This window comes from Neoarius graeffei, chromosome 11 (genome assembly GCF_027579695.1).
Source record: "Neoarius graeffei isolate fNeoGra1 chromosome 11, fNeoGra1.pri, whole genome shotgun sequence".
NCBI classification, from domain to species: Eukaryota; Metazoa; Chordata; class Actinopteri; order Siluriformes; family Ariidae; genus Neoarius; species Neoarius graeffei.
This window is the reverse complement of record NC_083579.1, coordinates 75,051,559-75,076,958: the sequence shown is the minus strand read 5'-3', so window position 1 is coordinate 75,076,958 and position 25,400 is coordinate 75,051,559. Positions and strand designations below refer to the sequence as shown.

The 25,400-nt window shown below is 41.2% G+C and overlaps 1 protein-coding gene across 5 annotated transcripts in view; it reads right to left on the bottom strand.

Moving 5' to 3' along the window:
- Positions 1 to 25,400, bottom strand: part of rbks (ribokinase) — a 172,656-nt gene that overhangs the window by 62,027 nt on the left and 85,229 nt on the right. For all 5 annotated transcript variants that reach the window (XM_060933176.1, XM_060933173.1, XM_060933174.1 and 2 more), the window contains 2 exons: positions 16,916 to 17,007; positions 2,044 to 2,232 (listed from right to left, as the gene is read on the bottom strand). In XM_060933176.1, the coding sequence (XP_060789159.1) occupies positions 2,044 to 2,232; positions 16,916 to 17,007 (281 nt within the window). The remainder of the gene's footprint in view (positions 1 to 2,043; positions 2,233 to 16,915; positions 17,008 to 25,400) is intronic.

Genomic DNA, 25,400 nt, shown 5'->3' with positions numbered 1-25,400 from the left:
ATTTAAGTGATTTGTCAGGTACCAATTACATAATTGAACACAGAATGACCCCTGATTACAGACAACTGTCGTCCCTTTGGGTTACTTAATGGATGAGTAAACACTCAAGAGCGCCTCTCGAAGATATTTTTCATTTATGATTAATCCAAAATGTTCCACAAGCATGACACTTGCTGTAATTGATGACCTATTAGAGCACGTCTCAACTTCATCATGTGAAGTTCTGACATCATTCAGCATGACAGGGTATGATGACCCAAACTGGCTCATGTAACATTTATGTCTATTTCCACCCAGCGTGCATGATCTTGAGAATATTTTTGCAAGTTCTACTACATTGTTAATGTCATCATTGAGGCTTGCCTCAGTCTGCTGATGATACACGACCTACAGCCAAGCTGCAGTGTACAGTGGTGCTTGAAAGTTTGTGAACCCTTTAGAATTTTCTATATTTCTGCATAAATATGAACTAAAACATCATCAGATTTTCACACAAGTCCTAAAAGTAGATAAAGAGAACCCAGTTAAACAAATGAGACAAAAATATTATACTTGGTCATTTATTTATTGAGGAAAATGATCCAATATTACATATCTGTGAGTGGCAAAAGTATGTGAACCTTTGCTTTCAGTATCTGGTGTGACCCCCTTGTGCAGCGATAACTGCAACTAAACGTTTGCGGTAACTGTTGATCAGTCCTGCACACCAGCTTGGAGGAATTTTAGCCCGTTCCTCCGTACAGAACAGCTTCAACTCTGGGATGTTGGTGGGTTTCCTCACATGAACTGCTCGCTTCAGGTCCTTCCACACATTTCGATTGGATTAAGGTCAGGACTTTGACTTGGCCATTCCAAACATTAACTTTATTCTTCTTTAACCATTCTTTGGTAGAACGACTTGTGTGCTTAGGGTCGTTGTCTTGCTGCATGACCCACCTTCTCTTGAGATTCAGTTCATGGACAGATGCCCTGATATTTTCCTTTAGAATTTGCTGGTATAATTCAGAATTCATTGTTCCATCAATGATGGCAAGCCGTCCTGGTCCAGATGCAGCAAAACAGGCCCAAACCATGATACTACCACCACCATGTTTCACAGATGGGATAAGGCTCTTATGCTGGAATGCAGAGTTTTCCTTTCTCCAAACATAACGCTTCTCATTTAAACCAAAAAGTTCTATTTTGGTCTCATCCGTCCACAAAACATTTTTCCAATAGCCTTCTGGCTTGTCCACGTGATCTTTAGCAAACTGCAGATGAGCAGCAGTGTTCTTTTTGGAGAGCAGTAGCTTTCTCCTTGCAACCCTGCCATGCACACCATTGTTGTTCAGTGTTCTCCTGATGGTGGACTCATGAACATGAACATTAGCCAATGTGAGAGAGGCCTTCAGTTGCTTAGAAGTTACCCTGGGGTCCTTTATGACCTCACTGACTATTACACGCCTTGCTCTTGGAGTGATCTTTGTTGGTCGACCACTCCTGGGGAGGGTAACAATGGTCTTGAATTTCCTCCATTTGTACACAATCTGTCTGACTGTGGATTGGTGGAGTCTAAGCTCTCTAGAGATGGTTTTGTAACCTTTTCCAGCTTGATAAGTATCAACAACGCTTTTTCTGAGGTTCTCAGAAATCTCCTTTGTTCGTGCCATGATACACTTCCACAAACATGTGTTGTGAAGATCAGACTTTGATAGATCCCTGTTCTTTAAATAAAACCGGGTGCCCACTCACACCTGATTGTCATCCCACTTATTGAAAACACCTGACTCTAATTTCACCTTCAAATTAACTGCTAATCCTAGAGGTTCACATACTTTTGCTACTCACAGATCTGTAATATTGGATCATTTTCCTCAATAAATAAATGACCAAGTATAATATTTTTGTCTCATTTGTTTAACTGGGTTCTCTTTATCTACTTCTAGGACGTGTGTGAAAATCTGATGATGTTTTAGGTCATATTTATGCAGAAATATAGAAAATTCTAAAGGGTTCACAAACTTTTAAGCAACACTGTATGTATACACCGAACTCTAGTCTTACCGTAGTGTCCACTGGAGTGACCTTAGCTGCAGGGATGTGTTTGGGATTTGGGTTCGAGGCCTGCAGCACCACACAGCCTTGTGGACCCAGAGTGATGATGACTGCAGCACAACCTCGCTTCAGCAGCTCCAGACCTGCACGTCCTGCATCATCCACTGACGTTACATGAGCCCCTGTTAGCAGCTCAGCCTGGGGGCAAAAACAGTGCTGCGTCAGCCAGAACACATGTGGGAAAAATCACATAACTAATCCTGAGCAAGATAAAATATCATACCATGTGTGTGTGTGTGTGTACATACCAGAGGTGAACAGTAACAAAGTACATTTACTTGAGTTCTGCATTTAAGTACACTTTTTGAGTATCTGTACTTTACTTGAGTATTTTTTTTTTTTTGGAATCTTATGATTTTAACTTCACTACATTTAAAAGGCAAATATCGTACTTTTCACTCCACGACATTTCTATCAAGGTCCTCGTTACTCGTTACTATGAAGCAGCTTTGAAAGCGGATGTTTTTTTCTTTTCTAAAACGTGATTGGGTTTTTCCCCCCAGCTGACACTGAGACAGACTATCAGAAAATCACTCAGATCACGTCACGTTCATAGACTGGATAAAATCAAGTTCAGTGATTTCTCAGCAGCGTTATTTAACACGATCAGTTGATGGTGGAATGGAAGGAGGCGGTTCTTCTGGAGAACGCACGCACTCATGGCTTTACCTAGAACCCATGTTTCAGTTTCCTGAAAGGATTAAAGATACGTTTCGTTTGAAATGTTTGCCGAAAACTAACCACATCACGGCCTACAAAAACTCACCGTCCAACCTGCGGAAGCATATTGAGGAATATAAACATTTTGTTCCAAGAGAAAGCTTGCAATAAAGCTGTCTGTGCTTTTAGAGCTACGTTGCAATAGCTATGCAGTCTGGTTAGTCAAATGACTTTCTATGGATTTGCCCGCCAAGTTGCCATCGCCTTGTCCACGGCTAATGTTAACACATAGCTAGTTAACTTGGACACTGTTAGTTAGCATGTAAAAACGGAGTTACGTTAACATGAATAACATTAACTCATCTGAAGTATTTTCAGAAATCTGTTTTAGCATAAACTTGCCAAATAAACAATGTAGAAATCTTTCTTTTCGAGTTTGAAAAGAGTTTGCTAGCATGTCAGGTGGAGTTTCACTGACTAGCTAGCTTAACGTTAAACCACCATGATGGCACAGCATGCGTTCATTTTGTGAATTCACATTTCTGTCTTTGGTAACGGCATTAGGGTTTGTAAGTGCTGTGGCAATAATACAACAATGCTTTGACAGAAAATGTACTTTTAATACTCAAGCATTTTTAAAAGCAAGTACTTCAGTACTTTAACTTAAGTAAAAATTTGACTGGACAACTTTCACTTGTATCGGAGTCACATTTGACCAGCGGGATCTGTACTTTGACTTAAGTAATGAAGTTGGAGACTTTGTCCATCTCTGACACACACACACACACACAGAGAGAGAGATCAGCCATAAAATTAAAAATACTGACAGGTGAAATTAATGACGGTACACTGAATATATTCTTACAATGGCACCTGTCAAGGGGTGGGATACATTAGGCAGACTGTAGCACAAACTGCTGAAAAAGTTAAAGCTGACACCTTTCTGTTTTAGCCAGTATTAACTTTTTCAGCAGTTTGTGCTACAAGAGCTCTTCTATGGGATTGGACCATATGGGCTAGCCTTCGTGCCCCATACGAATCAATGAGCCTTTGACATCCATGACCCTGTTGCCGGTTCACCGGTTGTACTTTGGATCCTTGGACCACTTTTGGTCAGTCCCAATCGCTGTATACCGGGAACACCCCACAAACCCCATGTGCTATTTTGGAGATGCTCAGACCCAGTCATCTCGCCATCACAATTTGGCCCTTGTCAAAATTTTTCAGATCCTTATACTACGCTCGCCCATTTTTCCTGCTTCCAACACATCAACTTCAAGAACTGACTGTTCTCTTGCTGCCTAATACCCCCTAATACCCCCTCCATAACATCTCATCCCATCTCATTATCTGTAGCCGCATTATCCTGTTCTACAGGGTCGCAGGCAAGCTGGAGCCTATCCCAGCTGACTACGGGCGAAAGGCGGGGTACACCCTGGACAAGTCGCCAGGTCATCACAGGGCTGACACATAGACACAGACAACCATTCACACTCACATTCACACCTACGGTCAATTTAGAGTCACCAGTTAACCTAACCTGCATGTCTTTGGACTGTGGGGGAAACCGGAGCACCCGGAGGAAACCCACGCGGACACGGGGAGAACATGCAAACTCCGCACAGAAAGGCCCTCGCCGGCCACGGGGCTCGAACCCGGACCTTCTTGCTGTGAGGCGACAGCGCTAACCACTACACCACCGTGCCATCTTGATGACACTTTCCACACTATTGTTATTATCTTAACCAGCTTCATGAGGGAGTCACCTGGAATGCTTTTCGATTAACAGGTCTGCCTTGTGAAAAGTTAATTAGTGCAATTTCTTGCCTTCTTAATGTGTTTGAGATCAAACAGCAAATAGTACATAACAAAAAGACAGTAAATAGCCCTATTCAACACACAAGTGTCGTAATCCATATTATATCAAGAACCGCTCAACTAAGGAAAGAGAAACGACATCCATCATTACTTTAAGACAAGTCTAACCACTGAACTAGAGGGTGTCCAAACTTTTGGCTGGTACTATAGTTCTGTTCTATATCCATATATTCAAGCAGAACTAAAAGTTATAGCATTTAAAATCACTTTTGGTTCCCTCCAAAAGAGAAAAGGGAGAAAAATGCATTTCAAGATTTAATTCCAATCAAAGATGCTCCACATACCTCTACAGTTACAACCTAATCTACTTCTGGGAAAACAACATTACTGCAAAATTAAAGAATTTTAGGTTTACACTGGGAAATGGGTTTTGAATTGGATTTTCAGCATCATCCACATCAGTCTCTGTCTCATCATCTGAGGTAAAAGTCACTCTTGGGATTTAAACACGAGTCTCATCGCCGTCTCTGCACTCAACTGATCTCTGTTCATTGTAACGTTGGTGGGGAAATAATCCATGATTAATTCCGTCATTTCTTTCCTGTTGACCAGATGTCTTGTTATTAGTATCTTTTTGTTACAACTGCAAATCAGAAAACGTTAAGACGGTGTGGAGAAACTGAAATTAAAACTGAAAACAATGATTATTTACAAATCTTTGAGCTGTATTGCACTCAAAACAGCAAATTATTTTTTGTTTTACTTCATTAATTTTATTGGGACATTTTTTTTCCCAAATAAACATACAGCAATTTTGATTCTTGCAACACATTTGGGACAGTAAAGCATTTACCACTTTATAATACAACCCCGATTCCAAAAAAGTTGGGACAAAGTACAAATTGTAAATAAAAACGGAATGCAATAATTTACAAATCTCAAAAACTGATATTGTATTCAAAATAGAACATAGACAACATATCAAGTGTCGAAAGTGAGACATTTTGAAATTTCATGCCAAATATTGGCTCATTTGAAATTTCATGACAGCAACACATCTCAAAAAAGTTGGGACAGGGGCAATAAGAGGCTGGAAAAGTTAAAGGTACAAAAAAGGAACAGCTGGAGGACCAAATTGCAACTCATTAGGTCAACTGGCAATAGGTCATTAACATGACTGGGTATAAAAAGAGCATCTTGGAGTGGCAGCGGCTCTCAGAAGTAAAGATGGGAAGAGGATCACCAATCCCCCTAATTCTGCGCCGACAAATAGTGGAGCAATATCAGAAAGGAGTTCGACAGTGTAAAATTGCAAAGAGTTTGAACATATCATCATCTACAGTGCATAATATCATCAAAAGATTCAGAGAATCTGGAAGAATCTCTGTGCGTAAGGGTCAAGGCCGGAAAACCATACTGGGTGCCCGTGATCTTCGGGCCCTTAGACGGCACTGCATCACATACAGGCATGCTTCTGTATTGGAAATCACAAAATGGGCTCAGGAATATTTCCAGAGAACATTATCTGTGAACACAATTCACCGTGCCATCCGTCGTTGCCAGCTAAAACTCTATAGTTCAAAGAAGAAGCCGTATCTAAACATGATCCAGAAGCGCAGACGTCTTCTCTGGGCCAAGGCTCATTTAAAATGGACTGTGGCAAAGTGGAAAACTGTTCTGTGGTCAGACGAATCAAAATTTGAAGTTCTTTATGGAAATCAGGGACGCCGTGTCATTCGGACTAAAGAGCAGAAGGACGACCCGAGTTGTTATCGGCGCTCAGTTCAGAAGCCTGCATCTCTGATGGTATGGGGTTGCATTAGTGCGTGTGGCATGGGCAGCTTACACATCTGGAAAGACACCATCAATGCTGAAAGGTATATCCAGGTTCTAGAGCAACATATGCTCCCATCCAGACGACGTCTCTTTCAGGGAAGACCTTGCATTTTCCAACATGACAATGCCAAACCACATACTGCATCAATTACAGCATCATGGCTGCGTAGAAGAAGGGTCCGGGTACTGAACTGGCCAGCCTGCAGTCCAGATCTTTCACCCATAGAAAACATTTGGCGCATCATAAAACGGAAGATACGACAAAAAAGACCTAAGACAGTTGAGCAACTAGAATCCTACATTAGACAACAATGGGTTAATATTCCTATCCCTAAACTTGAGCAACTTGTCTCCTCAGTCCCCAGACGTTTACAGACTGTTATAAAGAGAAAAGGGGATGTCTCACAGTGGGAAACATGGCCTTGTCCCAACTTTTTTGAGATATGTGTTGTTGTCATGAAATTTAAAATCACCTAATTTTTCTCTTTAAATGATACATTTTCTCAGTTTAAACATTTGATATGTCATCTATGTTCTATTCTGAATAAAATATGGAATTTTGAAACTTCCACATCATTGCATTCCGTTTTTATTTACAATTTGTACTTTGTCCCAACTTTTTTGGAATCGGGGTTGTATCTCCATTCTTTCTCACAACACTTAAAAGATGTTTATGGACTGAAGACACCAAGTGATGAAGTGTTTCGGGTGTTATTTTGTTCAGTTCTTCCTGTAAACAGGTCTCAAGGTGTCCAACAGTACGGGTTCGTCGTCATGTTTTTTGTTTCAAAATTAGTCACATATTCTCGATTGGGGACAGAGGGGACACATCCTCTTCTTCTACAGCCACGCCTTTGTAATGTGTGCAGAATGTGGTTTTCATTGTCTTGTTGAACTCTCCCTGGAAAAGATGTCGTCTTGAAGGCAGCTCCAAAATCTGTGTACTTTTCTGCATTAATGCTCCATCACAGAAGTGTACGTTACCTTTCCCAAGGGCGCTGACACAACCCCATACCATGACGCACCCTGGCTTTTGGACTTGTTCCTGGTAACAGTCTGGATGGTCCTTTTCGTCTTCAGAGCACACAGCGTCCATATCTTCCAAAAAAGACCTGGAATACTGATTCATCTGACCACAATACACATTTCCACTGTGTGATGGTCCATCCCAGATGCCTCCGAGCCCAGAGAAGTCGATGGCGCTTCTGGACGCAGTTAACATAAGACTTCCTTTTTGTACAGTCAAGATTTAACTGGTGTTTGTAGATGTAACTCTGTATTGTAGCTTGACAAAGGTTTGCCAAAGTAATCCCGAGCCCATGTGGTTCTGTCAGCTATAGATGAATAACGGTTCTTGATGCACTGAGGGATCAGAGATCACGGGGGTTCAGATTAGGCTTGAGCCCTTGCCCTTTACGCGCCAAAATTCCTCCAGATTCCTTGAATCGTTTAATGATATTATGCACCATAGAGGGTCAAATATCCAAATCCCTTCCTATCTTTCTTTGAAGAACATTGTTTTAAAACATTTCAATAATTTTCTCATGCATACGACGACAAACTGGAGATCCTCGACCCATTTTTGCTCCGCTCCTCAAAGACTTGGCCTTTCCTGGATACTAATTTTGTACCAAATCATGATTACAGCCACCTGTTGACATCATCTGTTTCAAATCACATCATTATTTAATTGTTTTACCTCATTATTAGCCTTTAATTGCCCCGTCACAACTTTTTTTGGAACGTGTTGCAGGTCTGAAATGCAGGAATGGATGTATATTCACAAATTAAATGAAGTTGACCAACAAAACGTGAAATATCTTGGGTTCATTCCATCTGCAATGAAACACAAGTCAAAGTAAATTTAGAAAATCACTGCTTTCTTTTTTTAATTCATATTTCCCATACCTTCTCAACTCTTTCTGATTTGAGGTTGTAGGTCATTTAAACCGTTTTAAAATGTAATCAGTACTGAGTGTGTAAGCACTCTTCAGCGTTTTGATGATGATCTGTTGGCACAGGAGACATTTGGACAGCTGGAATCTGATTACCAATGAAATTGATGAGGCTTATGTGATTCCGCTCTGGCACGTAGCTATGCCACAAATGAATCAAATCATGATATTCACTACCCGAGGAAAGGAAGTGAACATCGCTTACATAGTTAGGAAGGTTTTAGACATCTTTTAATCAGATCGACAGCGTAACAAACTGTGTTAATGTGGCTCATGAACTTTACAGACAAAACAAGGTTCGAACGCAGCCTAAATAAAAACATATCCATGCCGGTTAGGAAAATATTTATGTTCTTAAAGCATAGATGTCAAAGTATGTTACTGTCAGAAAAAATGTTAGTGAAAAGAAAATTTGTCATCATTTATTGTCATTTTTGTGCAGACTGCTGCACATATTTGTTGGTTGGTTGGTTGGTTGGTTGGTGGGTGGGTGGGTGGGTGGATGGATAGATAGAGTGGATATAAAAAGTCTACACACCCCATTAAAATGATCGGTTTTTCTGACGTAAAAAAATGAGACCATGATAAATAATTTCAAAAAACTTTTCCCGCCTTTAATGTGACCTATAACCTGTACAGTTCAACTGAAAACCAAACAAATCTGTTCGGGGAAAAACATAAAAAATAAAAAAACGTACAATAAGCTGGTTGCGTAAGTGTGCACACCCTTAAACTAATACTTTGTTGAAGCACCTTTTGATTTAATTACAGCATTCGGTCTTTTTGGGTCGGAGTCGATCAGCCTGCCACATCTAGACTTGGCAATATTTGCCCACTCTTCCTTGCAAAAGTGCTCCGAATCTGTCAGATTGCGAGGGCGTCTCTTGTGCACAGCCCTCTTCAGGGCACTCCACAGATTTTTAATTGGATTTAGGTCTGGGCTCTGGCTGGGCCATTCCAAAACTTTTTTGGGGTCATTGTCGTGCTGAAAGATGAAATTCCTCTTCATCTTCAGCTTTCTAGCAGACACCTGAAGGTTTTGGGCCAAAACTGACTGGTATTTAGAACTGTTGATAATTCCCTCCACTTTGACTAAATCCCCTGTTCCAGCTGAAGAAAAACAACCCCAAAACATGATGCTGCCACCACCATGCTTCACCGTGGGTATGGGGTTCTTTTGGTGATGCGCAGTGTCGTTTTTGCGCCAAACATACCTTTTGGAATTGTGGCCAAAAAGTTCAACCTTGGTTTCATCAGTCTATAACACATTTTCCCACATGCTTTTGGGAGAGTTGATGTTTTTTTTTTTTTTTTTGCAAAATTTACCCAGGCCTGGATGTTTTTCTTTGACCCTACCTCATAGTCCAGACATATGGAGAATATGGGAGATTGCGGTCACATGCAGTACACAACCAGTACTTGCCAGAAATTCCTGCAGCTCCTTCAGTGTTGCTGTAGGCCTCTCGGCAGCCTCCCTGACCAGTTTTCGTTTTGTCTTTTCATCAATTTTGGAGGGACGTCCAGTTCTCGGCATTGTCACTGTTGTCCCATATTTTCTCCACTTCTTGATGCCTGTCTTCACTGTGCTCCATGGTATATATCTAATGCCGTGGAAATGTTTTTGTACCCTTCTCCTGACTGATCCCTTTCAACAATGAGATCCCTTTGATGCTTTGTAAGCTCTCTGTGAACCCTGGCTTTTGCTGGACGATGCAACTGAGTAAATGTCCGAACTTTATTTGGGGTTAATCAGAGTCACTTTAATTGAAGGCAGGTGTGAACCCAAAAAGACTGAATGCTGTAATTAAATCAAAAGGTGCTTCAACAAAGTATTAGTTTAAGGGTGTGCACACTTATGCAACCAGCTTATTGTACGTTTTTTATTTTTTATGTTTTTCCCCCCAACAGATGTTTTAAAATTGAATTGTACAGGTTATAGGTCACATTAAAGGTGGGAAAAGTTTTGAAGTTATTTATCGTGGTCTCATCTTTTTACATCAGGAAAACCGATCATTTTAACGGGGTGTGCAGACTTTTAATATCCACTGTAGATAGATAGACTAATTGACTTTATTGATCCCGAGCTGGGAAACTGTTTGGGATCAATAAAGTAAGTCTATCTATCTATCTATCTATCTATCTATCTATTGGGCGGCACGGTGGTGTCATTGTTAGCACTGTTGCCTCACAGTAAGAAGGTTCTGGGTTTGAGCCCAGTGGCCGACGGGGGCCTTTCTGTATGGAGTTTGCATGTTCTCCCCGTGTCTGTCTGGGTTTCCTCCAGGTACTCCGGTTTCCTCCACAGTCCAAAGACATGCAGTTAGGTTAACATGGGGCAGCTTTAAGCTGAAGTGCCCTTGAGTGAAGCACCTACCCCCTGACTGCTCCCCGGGTGCTGTTCGCACGGCTGCCCACTGCTCTGGGTATGTGTGTGTGCTCATTGGTCACGTGTGTGTGCATGTGTGTTCACTGCTTCAGATGGGTTAAATGCAGAGAGGAATTTCACAAGTGTACATGTGATGAATAAAGTTGTTCTTCTATCTATCTATCTATCTATCTATCTATCTATCTATCTATCTATCTATCTATCTATCTATCTATCTATCTATCTATCTATCTATCTATCTATCTATCTATCTATCTATCTATCTATCTATCTATCTATCTATCTATCTATCTATCTATCTATCTATCTATCTATCTATCTATCTATCTATCTATCTAGATCGGTGCAAACAAAGGGACCATCATATTACTGCCCTGCCCGGTTAAGGGTTAAATCCCTTACTTAAGCACCCGGTAGTGGTGGTAATGTGGCACTTGTGAGATCTGGACTCACTAGTTCAAAGCTATTAATGCTCACTTTTCTCTGTTATGCAGCTGGACTCTGCGTAGCGTCTCATAAATAACTGGAGATGCACCTCGGAGATGTTTAAATAACGGCAGAAAGTAACACTTTTATATTTGTGTATTTTAGTTATTTATGCTATCCTTACTCTTCCATGGCTGCATGCCAGAACAGAAGAGCATTCGGATTACTCATCTTTCTAGGCCGATTTATCTGATTCGGTGTGTTCTCAATTATTTATCTTTCACTGCCCCAACTAAAGGCATCGCATGAAAGCATGACTAAAAGCAAGAAGACTAAAGGCATCGCATGAAAGCATGACTAAAAGCAAGAAGGCTGAGACTGAGGCCGATGTGTACTCCAAGCTCTCACTTTCATGTCCCACCTGTACATTTTTCCCTTCTCCAGCTTCTCGGCCACATCAAAGTTGGTCTCACAGAGCACTCCGGGTCGCAGTCGTAGCTCTTTAGCCCCAGGACAGTGTGACTCACCAGCCATGCATCTGCCTTCCCTCGTGCTTTTTTTTTTTTTTCCCTTTAACTGTTTCCCATCAATCCATGCCCTCATCTGTCAGCTCATCCAGCCAAGGTGTGAGAGAGGGCGTCTCCAAACACACCAGTTACCGTAAGTAGGAGAAAACGACCCCCCCATCACCAAGGATTTCTCACTCAGACAACAAGAAAATAAGTACTGCATGCTGTTTGTTATCACTGTGCAGGTCATGACCTGGTAGCACAGCCTGGTGTTTAAACTTGTCCCCTTTAGCACATGGTTTGAAGCTTTGAAGGTAAATCGTAACAGAAGGTCACATCTAGTGTTGCCACACGTCCAGGTTTTTCCGGGATTGTCCCGGTTTTTTTGTGGAAAATGGAAACTGTCCAGGAAAATGGAATAACCTTCCCGGGACACGTTTTGTCCCGGTTTTTTACTTCCTCACATTATCCCCCATTGAAATAAACACAAATCATTAATGTTTCTCGCAGCCACTTAACATATTAATAGTTTTCACGTAAGCGGGCATATTGTAGGCAGCTACTTGTGTGGCCTCACCGAATGTTTGCGCACGCAGCCAGTCGCCGTTGCTAGGTGATCGTGGTCAATACAACGGCGGCCGCGCGAAATCAAAGATACCGGAATACCGGAATACCAAACAATAGGTGAGAGTTCCCTTGGTCGGTGCGCGAGTAGGCTGGCTGTCTACTTCCTATGTTCTGATTCTGATAAAGGCTGGTTCTAAAGCCTGGGCCAATTTCATCAATAAATGAATCATTAAATAAATCATTAAATATATCAAAAAAGAATGCCTGAACACTGGCGTGAAAAATGAATAAATCAGTTGTCCCAATAACATAGCACCTCTCTCTTGTGATTAAAACAAAGGATTAGGGCTATTTGGTATGATACGGTAGTCTAACTTTTAAAGTTCAGTTCTCCAGAGAAAAGGCTAAAACAACAACGAAGCAGACTGAGAGAAATTATATTGATTATATTTGTATTATTTTGATTTGGAAACGGAATGGGAGGAGAGACTCTTCAGAGGGCTGTTAGCCTACTATTAAATATTTGTTAAAAAAAATATTGGCGTCCAAATAAGATCATTCCTATATGAAATTATTTTTTGTAATAATATTTGTGGTAGTGCCCATTTAAGGGTTAAGAAGACAAAATGAATTTTAACTAAACGCCTAACTGCACCAGTTGAACTGTTTTATTTTTAAACGTGAACATTCACATAAGGCATAAGGCATCGTAGATGTGTGTGTCCGCAGCCCTCAACCCCCGCGCTCGTACGTGCGCGCAGGCGCGGCCGCCGACCGATGTGTCCCGGTTTTTTACAACTCAGATGTGGCAACCCTAGTCACATCAGCTTCTACTTGTTGTATTAACTTTATCGATTGCAATAGTAATTACCTCATTTTTTAGGTTTGTATCACATTCTCCAATCTGATTTATTTGAATCATATTAATAAGTCCTAATGCTTTATCGTTTCTATAGTAACAACCAATTTATTGGGACTCGTATGGTTGCCATTCCATTTTCTGAATTTTTTTTGTTTTATCTACTTTAAGGCAGGGCTTTTCAAAGTGTGGGGCACGCCTCCCCTAGGGGGCGCCAGAGTTCTTCAGGGGGGGCGCAATGTGAGGAAAAATAAACCAGAATAAGTTACTATTGCGGACATTTAGCGAACTTCAGCTAGCCTTTGCCAGAGACAAAATGGATTGATTTTTAGTACCTAAAGCTACAGTGAGTGAGGAGACAGAGTCTGGGCCAAGCAAAACAAAAGAAGGAAGTATGACCACGATTATTTAAAGTTTGGATTTTCACGGACTGGATCTGAAGATGCTCCACTGCCACAGTGCATTGTCTGGCAAGAGGTGCTAGCTAACGATGCTATAAGATGTTTAAAATGTGTAAAAGAAAAAAATGTGCACAACAACCATTTTTTTTAAATACGAATAGAACATTAAGTATAGCAACAACAAAAATTGTAAGGGGGGCGCTGTTGTTTATTTGCTCTCTGAGGGGGGGCTGACTCTCCCACACTTTGAAAACCCCTGCTTTAAGGTATATAAAAAGAGACTGGTGAACGAATTAAAGGGGCCTAATGGTTAGTGGGTTAGGGTTAGGTTCCGTTTCCGGTTGAGAGTACGCTGTGTGCATTTTGGCTGCCGCTCGTCACTGGAGCTTTTTCTTTTTGTGATTGTATGGTTTGATGTTTGTTTTTTGTTTGAATGTTTTCTCTGGGTGTTTTGTCTGCTGGTTGCGGTATACCTCCAGACCCAGTTTTGGGCATCGGTTCTCTTAAAACCTTGGTCCACTGTGGGTGATGCCTGTGCTCCTCGCTATGGACTGCAGTGAGCTCGTTGCTCTTTAACATCTGGATTGTCCAGCGCTCTGTACTTGGCGCGGTATTCCAGGTGATGTTGCCCAGTGGCGTCGTGGCGGCTGTGCAGGCAGTGTGGGACACACCTTTGGGCACCTTTTGGTAGGACTGTGGGCAGCTACACCACTGGAATTACATCCTGACCCTCTTTTGGTGGAATTTTTTTTTCTGTAATTGTAAAGCGACCTTTGGGGTGAGTCCATCCCTTGGACTTTGGGCTACCATGAGGGTGTGATGGATCTGCTTGATAGATAAGGTCCTCCTTAATGTGTGCCAAGGAGGACGATCTTCTGAATTTCTTGCATCTTGATGTTACCAGGGATTTTGTTGGTGTATTTTTCAATCCCTTTCTTGACCAGACTGAGAGTACCTATTACCACCGGTATGGTTGTGGTCTTCGTACCCCACATTCTCTCAATTTCTATTTCGAGATCTTTGTATTTGGAGAGTTTTTCTGTAGTTTTTAGACAAGTGTTTCTTTCGGTGGGAACAGATATATCAATGAGCAGACAAACTCTTTCCTTCTTGTCCACTACTATATCTGGTCTGTTGGCCTTCATTTCTTTATCAGTTATTATTATTATTATTATTATTATTTCCAGAGAAGAAGCTTTGGGACCAAAAGGTCACCGGTTCAATTCCCTGGACCAACAGGAATGGCTGACGTGCCCTTGAGCAAGGTACCGAACCCCCAACTGCTCCCTAGGCTGCTCTGGGTGTGTTGTACGTTGCTCTGGATAAGAACGTCTGCTAAGTGCCTGTAACGTAATGTAATGAATTACTGATTATAGTTTCTACATAGTAAGTGACAACAGGAACTTGTCTAGTGGATGTTCCGTAACATTAAACGCAACTATAAAAAGGTAAAAAGTAAACTGTTGTGGTACAAGAGGTATAAATCACTTTGGCAAATGCACTTCTTGAAAAAAACAAATCAGCTTTGGCATGGTAAAATTAAATCCACTTTTTTTGTGTCAGACTGCATTACACCTAACCGTCATTGATTATTTCCCGATACCGTCACACCCCCAAGACAAGTTTTATTCCTTACTTACTTTATTCTCTATATGCCTTTTTAAAAAGTTACAAAGTACAGTTAAAATTACAATAGAAATTATGGTACATTTACTATTCAGATTATTAAAGATGTCATGTAAACAGTATTACAGGAGAATTCAAGGCAAAATTTTTTTATTATCAAAATTCTATTTCTCTCATTTTATTAAATATCGGAATGCATTTTTGATCGCTATTTTGTCGCTGCTATAGCAAGTTATGAGTGTTTGAAATATGCTCTGTAATATATCAGTCCATATTTCAAAGCAATGGCTGTAAACGAGATTGGTTGAGACCTGTGCGAGACATCGTAGGACGGAAGTAAAACGTACAGCGCAAATCAAAGCGACCGACATCTGCCAACGTTGTCAAAAGACGCGCGTGCCCTCTTTCGAATGCTGACGGAATCAAGCCGGAAGTTTAGTTTGTGTTGATAGCAATCAGGAAAGTTTGAAAAAAGTATGCAGTAATCGTCATTTAAACTCATTTTTGTGCAATACTTCGTTTGGAAAACAGTTTTCAAAATGGCGGCACTGACACCTGGCTGACACTTCACGTTTCGAAGTCTCGCACAAGTCTCGTGAAGATCGCGCGGATAAGCGATGCCCGCCGTGGACCAAACGGACTAAATTCAACACGGCTAAAAACCGAATAGGCCGATAAGTATAATATTTAATTGCAATTAGTTGCCAATACAAGTCACGATATAAGGTTGCTAAAACCGAAAACGTAATCGAATAACACGTTAATTAAGAAATAAAGCAAGTTTAAAAATGACTTCAGTTCTCCTTTAAAAAAATCTGCATTATTCAGCACCTTTATTCGAATACCTTTCATTGCTCTACATCAAGGCGGCCTAAAGCTGAAGGGTTTTTCCACTTGCGTGAAAATAAAAACCGCTAGTTCGAGCAACTTTTTTTGTAGTGTTCCATGGAATCCCAAGCTTACTGCTCCTCTTTCATCTCAACCAGATTTCCGTTTAGGAGTTCAAGTCCATGTGACCAAAGTGTATGCACAGTTCTTTAGGAATGAACAAGATCAAGTGTGGAAAAGGAGGTAAAGTAATCTTTCGTATGGTTATTTTTTTCTTTTTTATCAGACATCTAGTTTTAGGTTTGTTTACCTGACATGTTTCGATGTACGTAACTGTCATCTTCCTCAGAGTGTCACCGGATGTTGTTGGTGACGCATCTTATCAGCTGATGTTTCCGAAGGCATGACCTGCCTGTCTGGTTTGACAGGTCGGTCACGTCTTCTGCTGTCTGTTCGTCCCCTGCAAAATGGCACTCCAGGTATGGGAGAGCATATATGCTCCCTCATCCCGGTTGATGGTCCTCGGGCTTCGCTTTTGGATCTCCATGGCCTCACTGAAACATCAGCGCTGGATCAGTGAGGCCATGGAGATCCGAAAGCGAAGCCCGAGGACCATCAACCGGGATGAGGGAGCGTACATGCTCTCCCATAGCTGGAGTGCCATCTTGCAGGGGACGAACGGACAGCAGAAGACGTGACCGACCTGTCAAACCAGACAGGAAGGTCACGCCTTCGGAAACATCAGCTGATAAGATGCGTCACCAACAACATCCGGTGACACTCTGAGGAAGACGACAGTTACGTACGTCGAAACATGTCAGGTAAACCAACCTAAAACTAGATGTCTGATAAAAAAGAAAAAACTAACCATATCTAATATAAGACATAATGAACGTAATCGAGAGAGTAATCTTTCGTGTGTGTGTGTGCATGTGTGCGTGCACGTTCACCTCAGACTCATTGCAGCAGAAAACATCTGATTCCTTATAGAAGTCAGAGTGGAGGTCTGGAATAGCAGGGGCAGGGTTGAGGATGGTCTTCACTGTAGGTGGTACAGAACAAAAAAAAAAACCCAAAACAGGTGTGTAAGTTGGAGGTCATTCAAGGACAGGTCCTTCTGCTTGTTCATTCCAGGAATGGCCTGATCTCTAGCTGTGACACTGCTGCAATACTGATATGACTTACGAGGAAAGAGCAGCTCACATAACGACAAAACCTTCCTATTCACGTCACACTGCACTCAGTGTGAAACTCGCCAAGGATTTCACTCCATCTCGAGCTTTGTCCTTACCTTAGTGAACATTAGTTTCAGAATGATGTAAGTACCAAGTAATAACTTCCTTGTGCCCTGATAGTGCACCGTGAACCACATAGTAACCAAAACAACATCACCCTTCCCCTGCACCAGATTATGTCTCATTTCTAAACCTCATACGCATCACCTGCACGTCAAGATATCGATATATGGATGCCTTTGTGAATGTACAATTCATCTTATCTGACACATCACACTCGTCTTTTGCGTACAGTCTCACTGCTATCGCTGTCAGGCTGCCTCAAAAAACTTTTTACATCAGTCTCAGTCCATGCGTCATACCGTAGTCATCCTTTAACGTGTTCTTGATAGATCTTACTTTGCATTCCTGTCGCATCACTTTGTGTGGTTTTATACGGCATGACGTAGAACTACTGAACACAAATTGATCATAATTAAATAGAGCTCGCTTACAAATGGACTAACAGAGCAGTCACAGGGGAGGAAACTAGGAGGGGGGGGGGGGGGGGTTTACCATTTACCACGGCAAATGAGTCATGTCTAAGATCTGAAATGCTTACCGGTGCTTATGTTTGACGCCGAGTCGAACATGCATTCCTTGATCGATAAACTTCCCCTCATTGTTAAGTTTCATTATGAGAACTTTATTCCCTACACCTTAGACACACAATGATTTAATCATCAGAAATAAAGAAAATGCCACTGAGACAAAGTGGAACCCATAAAGGGAAAGTCGATACGTGGAATGAAGTGCGTATGAGGAGAAAAATAATAAAAACAGGAAAATGCACTTGAGTGAAGATTAAATGTGCATTCGAGTGGTTCTAATTAAAGGGAAAATCCACCCGGAATTACCTACATATTAATATTTAAATAATATTACCTGGTGTTGAGTGGTATATCGGATATATTCCATCCGGTGAGTCAAAGACGTGTTCAACATCATGCTAGCTGAATGAAATATATATCTCATTTATTCTATTCCCATTCACTGGATATGAGCAATTGCATGCTCCGATTGGCTACGTTACTACTAGGATATCCGGTCATATACCATGAGTTGAGAAAAACAAAATGGCGGTGCGCATCAAGTCAGATATATCACTTTGTTATCGAGTATTCAAAAGAAACAGAAATAGCTAAAAGAATATAGTTTTTTTTTTCCATTCCAATATCTCCTGTTCCACGCTCCAGCCCAGTCGGTGGCAGTAATGCACCTTTAAGTTGGTTTGCCAACCGCCAAAAAACCCTAAAGAAGAAGAAGAAAAACAAAATGGTGGAGCGTGTTGCTGAACCAACCGAGGATGAAATAAAAAAACTACTCGAAAACAAAACCCCAAAAAATACAAAAAAAAGCAACAAAATATGGAATAAATGTATTTGATGGTAAGAACTTTATTTTTTTTATTTTTCAAGAATTATTATTATTATTATTATCGCATTTTTCACAAATTGTTCCTGTCATTTCGCCGGTTTGTTTACATTCTAAGCGGAAATTATTTTGTCGGACGTTTTGTATAAAGTTTTTATTTATCGAATTTGCAAAAAATAAAAATGCTCTGTTTCTCAAAATCCAGTGAATGAGTGGAAGAACTGTTTTATTCTATCCACAATCTCATTGGACATGGGTTATAGATAACTTGGTGCTACGCACCTCGTCGACTATCTGCTCATGTACGACTCGATTTTGTGGAATAACTGTTAAATACAGCTCAAAGCCAACCAATAGTATTATTATTATTATTATTATTATTATTATACGTTCCTTTCGGGTGTTCAGCGTGTCTTTCTCTTTCAAAATTCTCTCAAAATCTTCTGTATTTGAAGCTAGACTGCCTTTCAGATTTTAAGTGTAGGTCATAAAAAGAATTTTCCCCAACACCCAATTATTTTTGTTTAGGGACTGAAAGCTACTGAATTCGACTCACAGACTTCCAATTTTATTGTTTTTTTTAAAAATAGAACAATTAATGAATTTATCTCCACGTGGCCCGAAATTCTCCACTATTTTTTCCTGCTTCACCATGACCCAAGTCAAGATACTATGTCATGCATCACGTGGTGGGCTTTCCCTGTTCACGCAAGGCATTGTGGGATACAAATTTGAAACAGGAGAGAAAAATGAAGGACGTGAGTGTGCAAATGAAACGTGAAAGCCCGACTGCGGTAACGGAAAGAAAGAGAAGAAAAGACGTTGTTATATACGAAGGAAAGGAAACGCAGGACCAAACTAATAAATATCGGCGCTCAGCGAGCACCTCGGTGTGATCAGCTGTTCGTTTAGCGACAGAATGATGGAACTGTCAGCGCACGCTCAAAGGTAAACCTGTAGATGGCAGTAATGCAACACTGTGGATTCCAGCTGCCGTAAAACCCAAAAGAAGAAGAAGGTAAACCTTCGCATGCGCACACGGACTTCCTCTGTCTGCTCGACTGCGCGAAGCGAGCGATTTCATGCACATTATTTGCTTTAATCCCCTCAAATTAAATAACTTCCCAGCCACAGAATGGCCTGATATATTTTGTGAGATATTACAAAAATAAACAGATATCACAACGACCACATTTCAGACGGAACTAAATTTCACCGATTTTATGAAATCGAAAGGCCGTTTACTTTTAACGAAGCAAACCTGGCGGCCATGTTTGTTTACAAATTGTCACAGTCGCTTGCTAGCGCGGATGTTTTACGTCTCCGACGTGTGACGTTATGTTGTCTCGACAACCATGCAATATCGTAAACCACATTCAACCCTGATTCTCCATTGGGTAGAGTGACGTAATACACGTAGGATAAGCGATACGCTAACAATATCGCATGCTATCGAACCAAATGAATGAAACTTGCTAGAATGGAATAGAACACGTTTTTTATTCCATCGAAAAAGTGTCCCGTATGTATAGTAATCATAATTACCGTATGATCTTCAGTGACATCTGAGATTTACTGGCCATGGCATTCTGACTCCTTTCATTGACATGTTGATGTATTTTCTTTTTCACGTGGTTTCCCTGCAGTGCTCTTCGACTACCTCTTGGCTGTCGGAATTATCCCTTGCTTCATCTTTAGAGCGATGCGGCAGCGCTTTAGTCCTGTAGTCTGTCCAGGTGAGTCTGTCTCACCTGCTCCCTCCTCATCTGTACACTCTGCTCAAACAGATCAGGTTCGAAAGTTTCAACGTTCATGCTAATACCGGCATCAATGCCATCGCGCGCGTCGTTTCATACCGTAGATCGCTAACTAGCCATGCTGATTCTTTGTTGTAACCCAGAATCCTGCATTGCATTCTGGATCTCAGAGTCCAGTGTTCGCTGTCTCCGTCACTACTACATTGAATTTCTTATTAATATGATGACTGAATGAAAAAAAGAAGGGTTTCAGCGGGATAAGAAGGAAAGAAAACACATCGATGCGAACTCCTTTATCCTGCATCGTCACAAAACTCCACACTATGAATTAATGACAAGTGCTCAGACAGAACAAAGACCAATTTTACTCGAGCAAGCTTGCGGAGGTGGCATGTGCGTAATCCGAGCCTTGAGAAGTGCTATTCACACACGTCACTGCCTGACAAACTCATCCCAAGTGATATTCACATCATCTAGGCTAATAGCCCATTTCGCAACACTTGATATGATCTGCTAAGACAACAGCGCTGTCGTTGGCGCGTTTCTGGGTGGTTCTGAGGTGACGACTGTTGGAGTGTGATGGCGGGGGGATGTGGGAGACCATCTGCGGTGCCCATCTGTGCACGAACCATGCCATGGTGCGTCTCCAAAAACCCGAGACGAGGGCGTGTTCTATTCAGCGGGTACTTGATTAGATAAGGTGTTAATAACGTCTGCACATGTTAAGTAGGATTTCCTGTTTGGGGATTTATTTTTGTGCTAATCTTCTCCATCTACATCGATGGCATTCACGCTGTGGGAAAAATCTGTAAGCAGAACTTAATCAGCAAGAGATTATTAAGTCATAAGTAACAAAAACGGCCACAGTTTGAACATTCGTCATAAATAAAATCAAAAGATCAGTTGAAGCCCTTGCATCGCTCTGTCTGCAATGTGATTTATGGTCTAGAATAACCCGCATTCTCAGCTCAGTGTTGCTTTTATAACGGCCTCGGATGTCTTTTACGGTTCCTCCGAGCAGCTTTCTGCTCTCACATCCCAATTATTTGTGCTACATCTCCTCCATCACTGCCAGATTGCTTGGCCCATTCTTCTTGACATTTCTTTTCAAACCCTGCCAGTTTTTCCTTGTCTCCTTTAAATCAGCTCTGATGATTTTTTTTTTTTCCTGTTGATTTTACCTTGTGATTACGATTGCATTTGTTATGTTCCGCCAAGATGCATCCAGATTTTATTCTTAACTTCCTGGAATCTTTTTCATGCGAAGTGTAAAATAGACTTGTTTTCTTTTCCATTGAAAAACTATGGGGGATGATGCAAACGATGTACCAGTAAAAAGTTTGGACACCTCTACTCATTCGTAGGTTTTACTGTATTTTGTATTTTCTACATTGTAGAGTAAAACTGAAGACATCAAAACTATGAAATGACATCTGGTCATTTCAGATATGAAATTATGTCGTAAACAAAAAAAGCGTAGAAAAAATATATATATATATATATACACTACTGTTCAAAAGTTTGGGGTCACTTTGAAATGTCCTTATTTTTGAAAGAAAAGCACTGTTCTTTTCAATGAAGATCACTTTAAACTAATCAGAAATCCACTCTATACATTGCTAATGTGGTAAATGACTATTCTAGCTGCAAATGTCTGGTTTTTGGTGCAATATCTCCATAGGTGTATAGAGAGCGTGTACCGTACATGACGTCACGAGGTCACGTGATATTTGTTTATCTGCCATCTTGGACGGCATGGCCGCGCATAGAACTTAGACGAACCCGTTCTAATTATCAAGTGTGTGGGAGTAGATCTTTCGAGAATGGTTATATCTTGTTCAGCATTTGGTTGTACCAATAGACAGGGCCAAAAGGACAGCCTGTCGTTTTATAGATTCCCCGCAGACGAGGAGAGAAGCGCAAAATGGGTGTCCGCTGTGCGAAGAGAAAACTGGTAGCCCAGTTCTACCAGCCGAATTTGTAGCGAACACTTCATATCAGGTAGGTGCAATCTTCTAATACATCTGATATTGAATAATAATTCTGCACAGATAAAGATAGCGGTGATTTGTGATTTTTTTTTCAGACAAAAACATACATATTTACAACCCTGTCATTATCTGGAACTGAGTTTAGATTTCGAACATTCCTGCGATAAAACGTCCTGCATGGTCTCTTTATGATAAACGTCTTAATGCCACTTACCCGTGAGGTTATCAAGTAGACATTCTTCTTCGGAACCTTCCAGAGGTATAGTTGGGATACCCATCCCGCAACAAAATATTTATAAGCTTCCAGGCTCTTGTAAGCTTTGAGGGCTTTGCCAGTGTAACACGATTCACGATTAACAAGAAAATTGTAAATGTCGTGGTAGGCCAGATCGGGCAAATCACCGGCACCGCAGCTCCGAATTTCCCTGAACAAGGATTGCGGGAAGTTGTACGGATCTGCAATCCCCAACCTGGAACACTTTTCCACGTAACGCTGCCTCACGTCACCTTCAAGATGCTGAACAAACTTGGACAAGTTATCGCGCGATGTAGATGGGGTATTTTCCGAATTTTCTTGGGGATTACTCCCTGGATCCATTACGCTTGCGCAAGGTAAACAATCCTGAAGCCGTCCAATATGGCGGAGTAAACACGGACGGGTCACGTGACTGCACATCCTCTATAGAGATCTTGCATGTGACTTCACAGCCGATCCAGAGTGTAACAGACGCCATCTTGTCGGTCAAACGCCATACTTCCACCTTCTACTTCTACCTTTTCTTCTGGAAAACCCTACTATATATAATTCTACTACAACGGCTGCAGCTACAAGCTCTCCCTACCTGTGTACGTTTTTTATGCTTTTGTGTGTATTTTTGCGTGTTGTTCATCTGTACCGGACTTCAATATCCACTACAACCGTATGGACTTACTGGACACTGGTTTCCAGCAGAAAATGACGGTTTGTAGCGATTTCCATCGCATTCACAACATTCCGGACGAGATAGCGAGACCAGCGGGTCTCCGTGGATTGTTATCGGGTCTGGCAGGCGAAGGAGGCGGCGTCGGGAGAGGAAGCAAAAGCGAGGCTGTTGACTAAGCTCAGAAAACAGCCACTCAAACCTCCACTGCCAAGCCTCTACCTCTCCAACACCAGATCCATGGTAAACAAGATGGATGATTTGGAATTACAGCTGGAATTACCTTATTCTATTATCGGCTGGTCAGTGCTATACTAGATACTACTGATATATCTAGTATCAGTACTAGTAATACTTAAGTGACTTACCCGTCCAATGAGGATTGTTATTTTCTTGTTTACAAGATGCCACATCTGAGGGGGGCTGACAAATCCTGAATTTCTGTAAAGATAACTGTCCAGAGATTTATAAGCACGCAGTGCTTCACCACTGAACAGCGAGGGAAAGTTAATGAGGTAATTATACACGTCTGGGTATTCCACCTCTGGCAGTTCCATATCCACGGACACGGTCGTGAAAACTACGTCCGGTAAGCCATAAGGGTCACTAATCTGTAGATCGTTTATTTTAGACATATATCTAGTTATCTGTTCATTAGAAAAATGAGCCGTGTAGTCCGTCGGTTGAAATTGATCCATTTTGTATACGAATGCAGCAGTATTCAGCGGTGTTTTTTACTGACAAGATGGTGGCTGTTTACTTTCCGGTCACGTAACTGCAAGATCTCTATAGAGGCCCATTTCCAGCAACTCTCACTCCAGTGTTCTAATGGTACAATGTGTTTGCTCATTGCCTCAGAAGGCTAATGGATGATTAGAAAACCCTTGTACAATCATGTTAGCACAGCTGAAAACAGTTGAGCTCTTTAGAGAAGCTATAAAACTGACCTTCCTTTGAGCAGATTGAGCTTCTGGAGCATCACATTTGTGGGGTCGATTAAATGCTCAAAATGGCCAGAAAAATGTCTTGACTATATTTTCTATTCATTTTACAACTTATGGTGGGAAATAAAAGTGTGACTTTTCATGGAAAACACAAAATTGTCTGGGTGACCCCAAACTTTTGAACGGTAGTGTATGTTTGATGACGCTTGGCATTCTCTTAACCAGCTTCATGAGGGAGTCACCTGGAATGCTTTTCAACTAGCAGGTATGCCTCGTCACAAGTTAATTAGTGAACGAGTTTCTTGCCGCCTTAATGCATTTGAGATCAAACAGTAAATAACAAAATACAGGAAATAGCCCTATTCAACACCACAACTGTAGTCATCCATATTATGTCAAGAAACGCTCGACTAAGTAAAGAGAAACGACATCCATCGTTAAATTAATTTAAAGTGAACGTAACGCCTCTAAAACACTTTTTTCCTTGTACAAAGCAACAATCGTTATGGTGATTGATCATGTGTTTTCGAACCATAGCTGATCCAAAAGGCCATAAATTAACGTAAAATCAATAAGATCAGCCGATTTTCACGGAATCTGCCGAGACTGAACTGGAAGATCCCGAAGCGGTGCGTGACGTCACATGAGTAACAATCCAGGTATTGATTTCGTTCCCGTGTGCAGCAGTAATTAGACCAGTCGATATGGAAATCATGTTTTGGAGAGAATTCCGATAGCGACTGGGATTCTTATACATGTCGGATGAAGCAGCAGATGGTTATCAAGGATACTCTGGAGTAAATGGTTCTTTTCGAGCCCCCAAGACGAGAAACAGATGCCAGTTCACGACAGTCTTCCTCTGTAGCGTGTGTGAGATGGAGATAGATAGAGAGAGAGATGTGCAGAACGCGGTGTTTACCTTTCATCATGTTTTCCTGAACAAAACTAAAAACAAATCGAGTCTTGCAATATTGCAATCTGAGAGCATTTAACACATTTCAGTTAATAATTAATGATGATTAAACGCACATTTTTCTTCCTGTTAAAGTGCATCAGATATGATAAGATCAGATGTCGCGAGCGTGTAAGTGTTGCTCATAATCCTGCATCTAGTGCACTGTGTGAGAGAGAGAATCAGGGAATCGACGAACTGTCCAAATGTCAGATCAAATCTC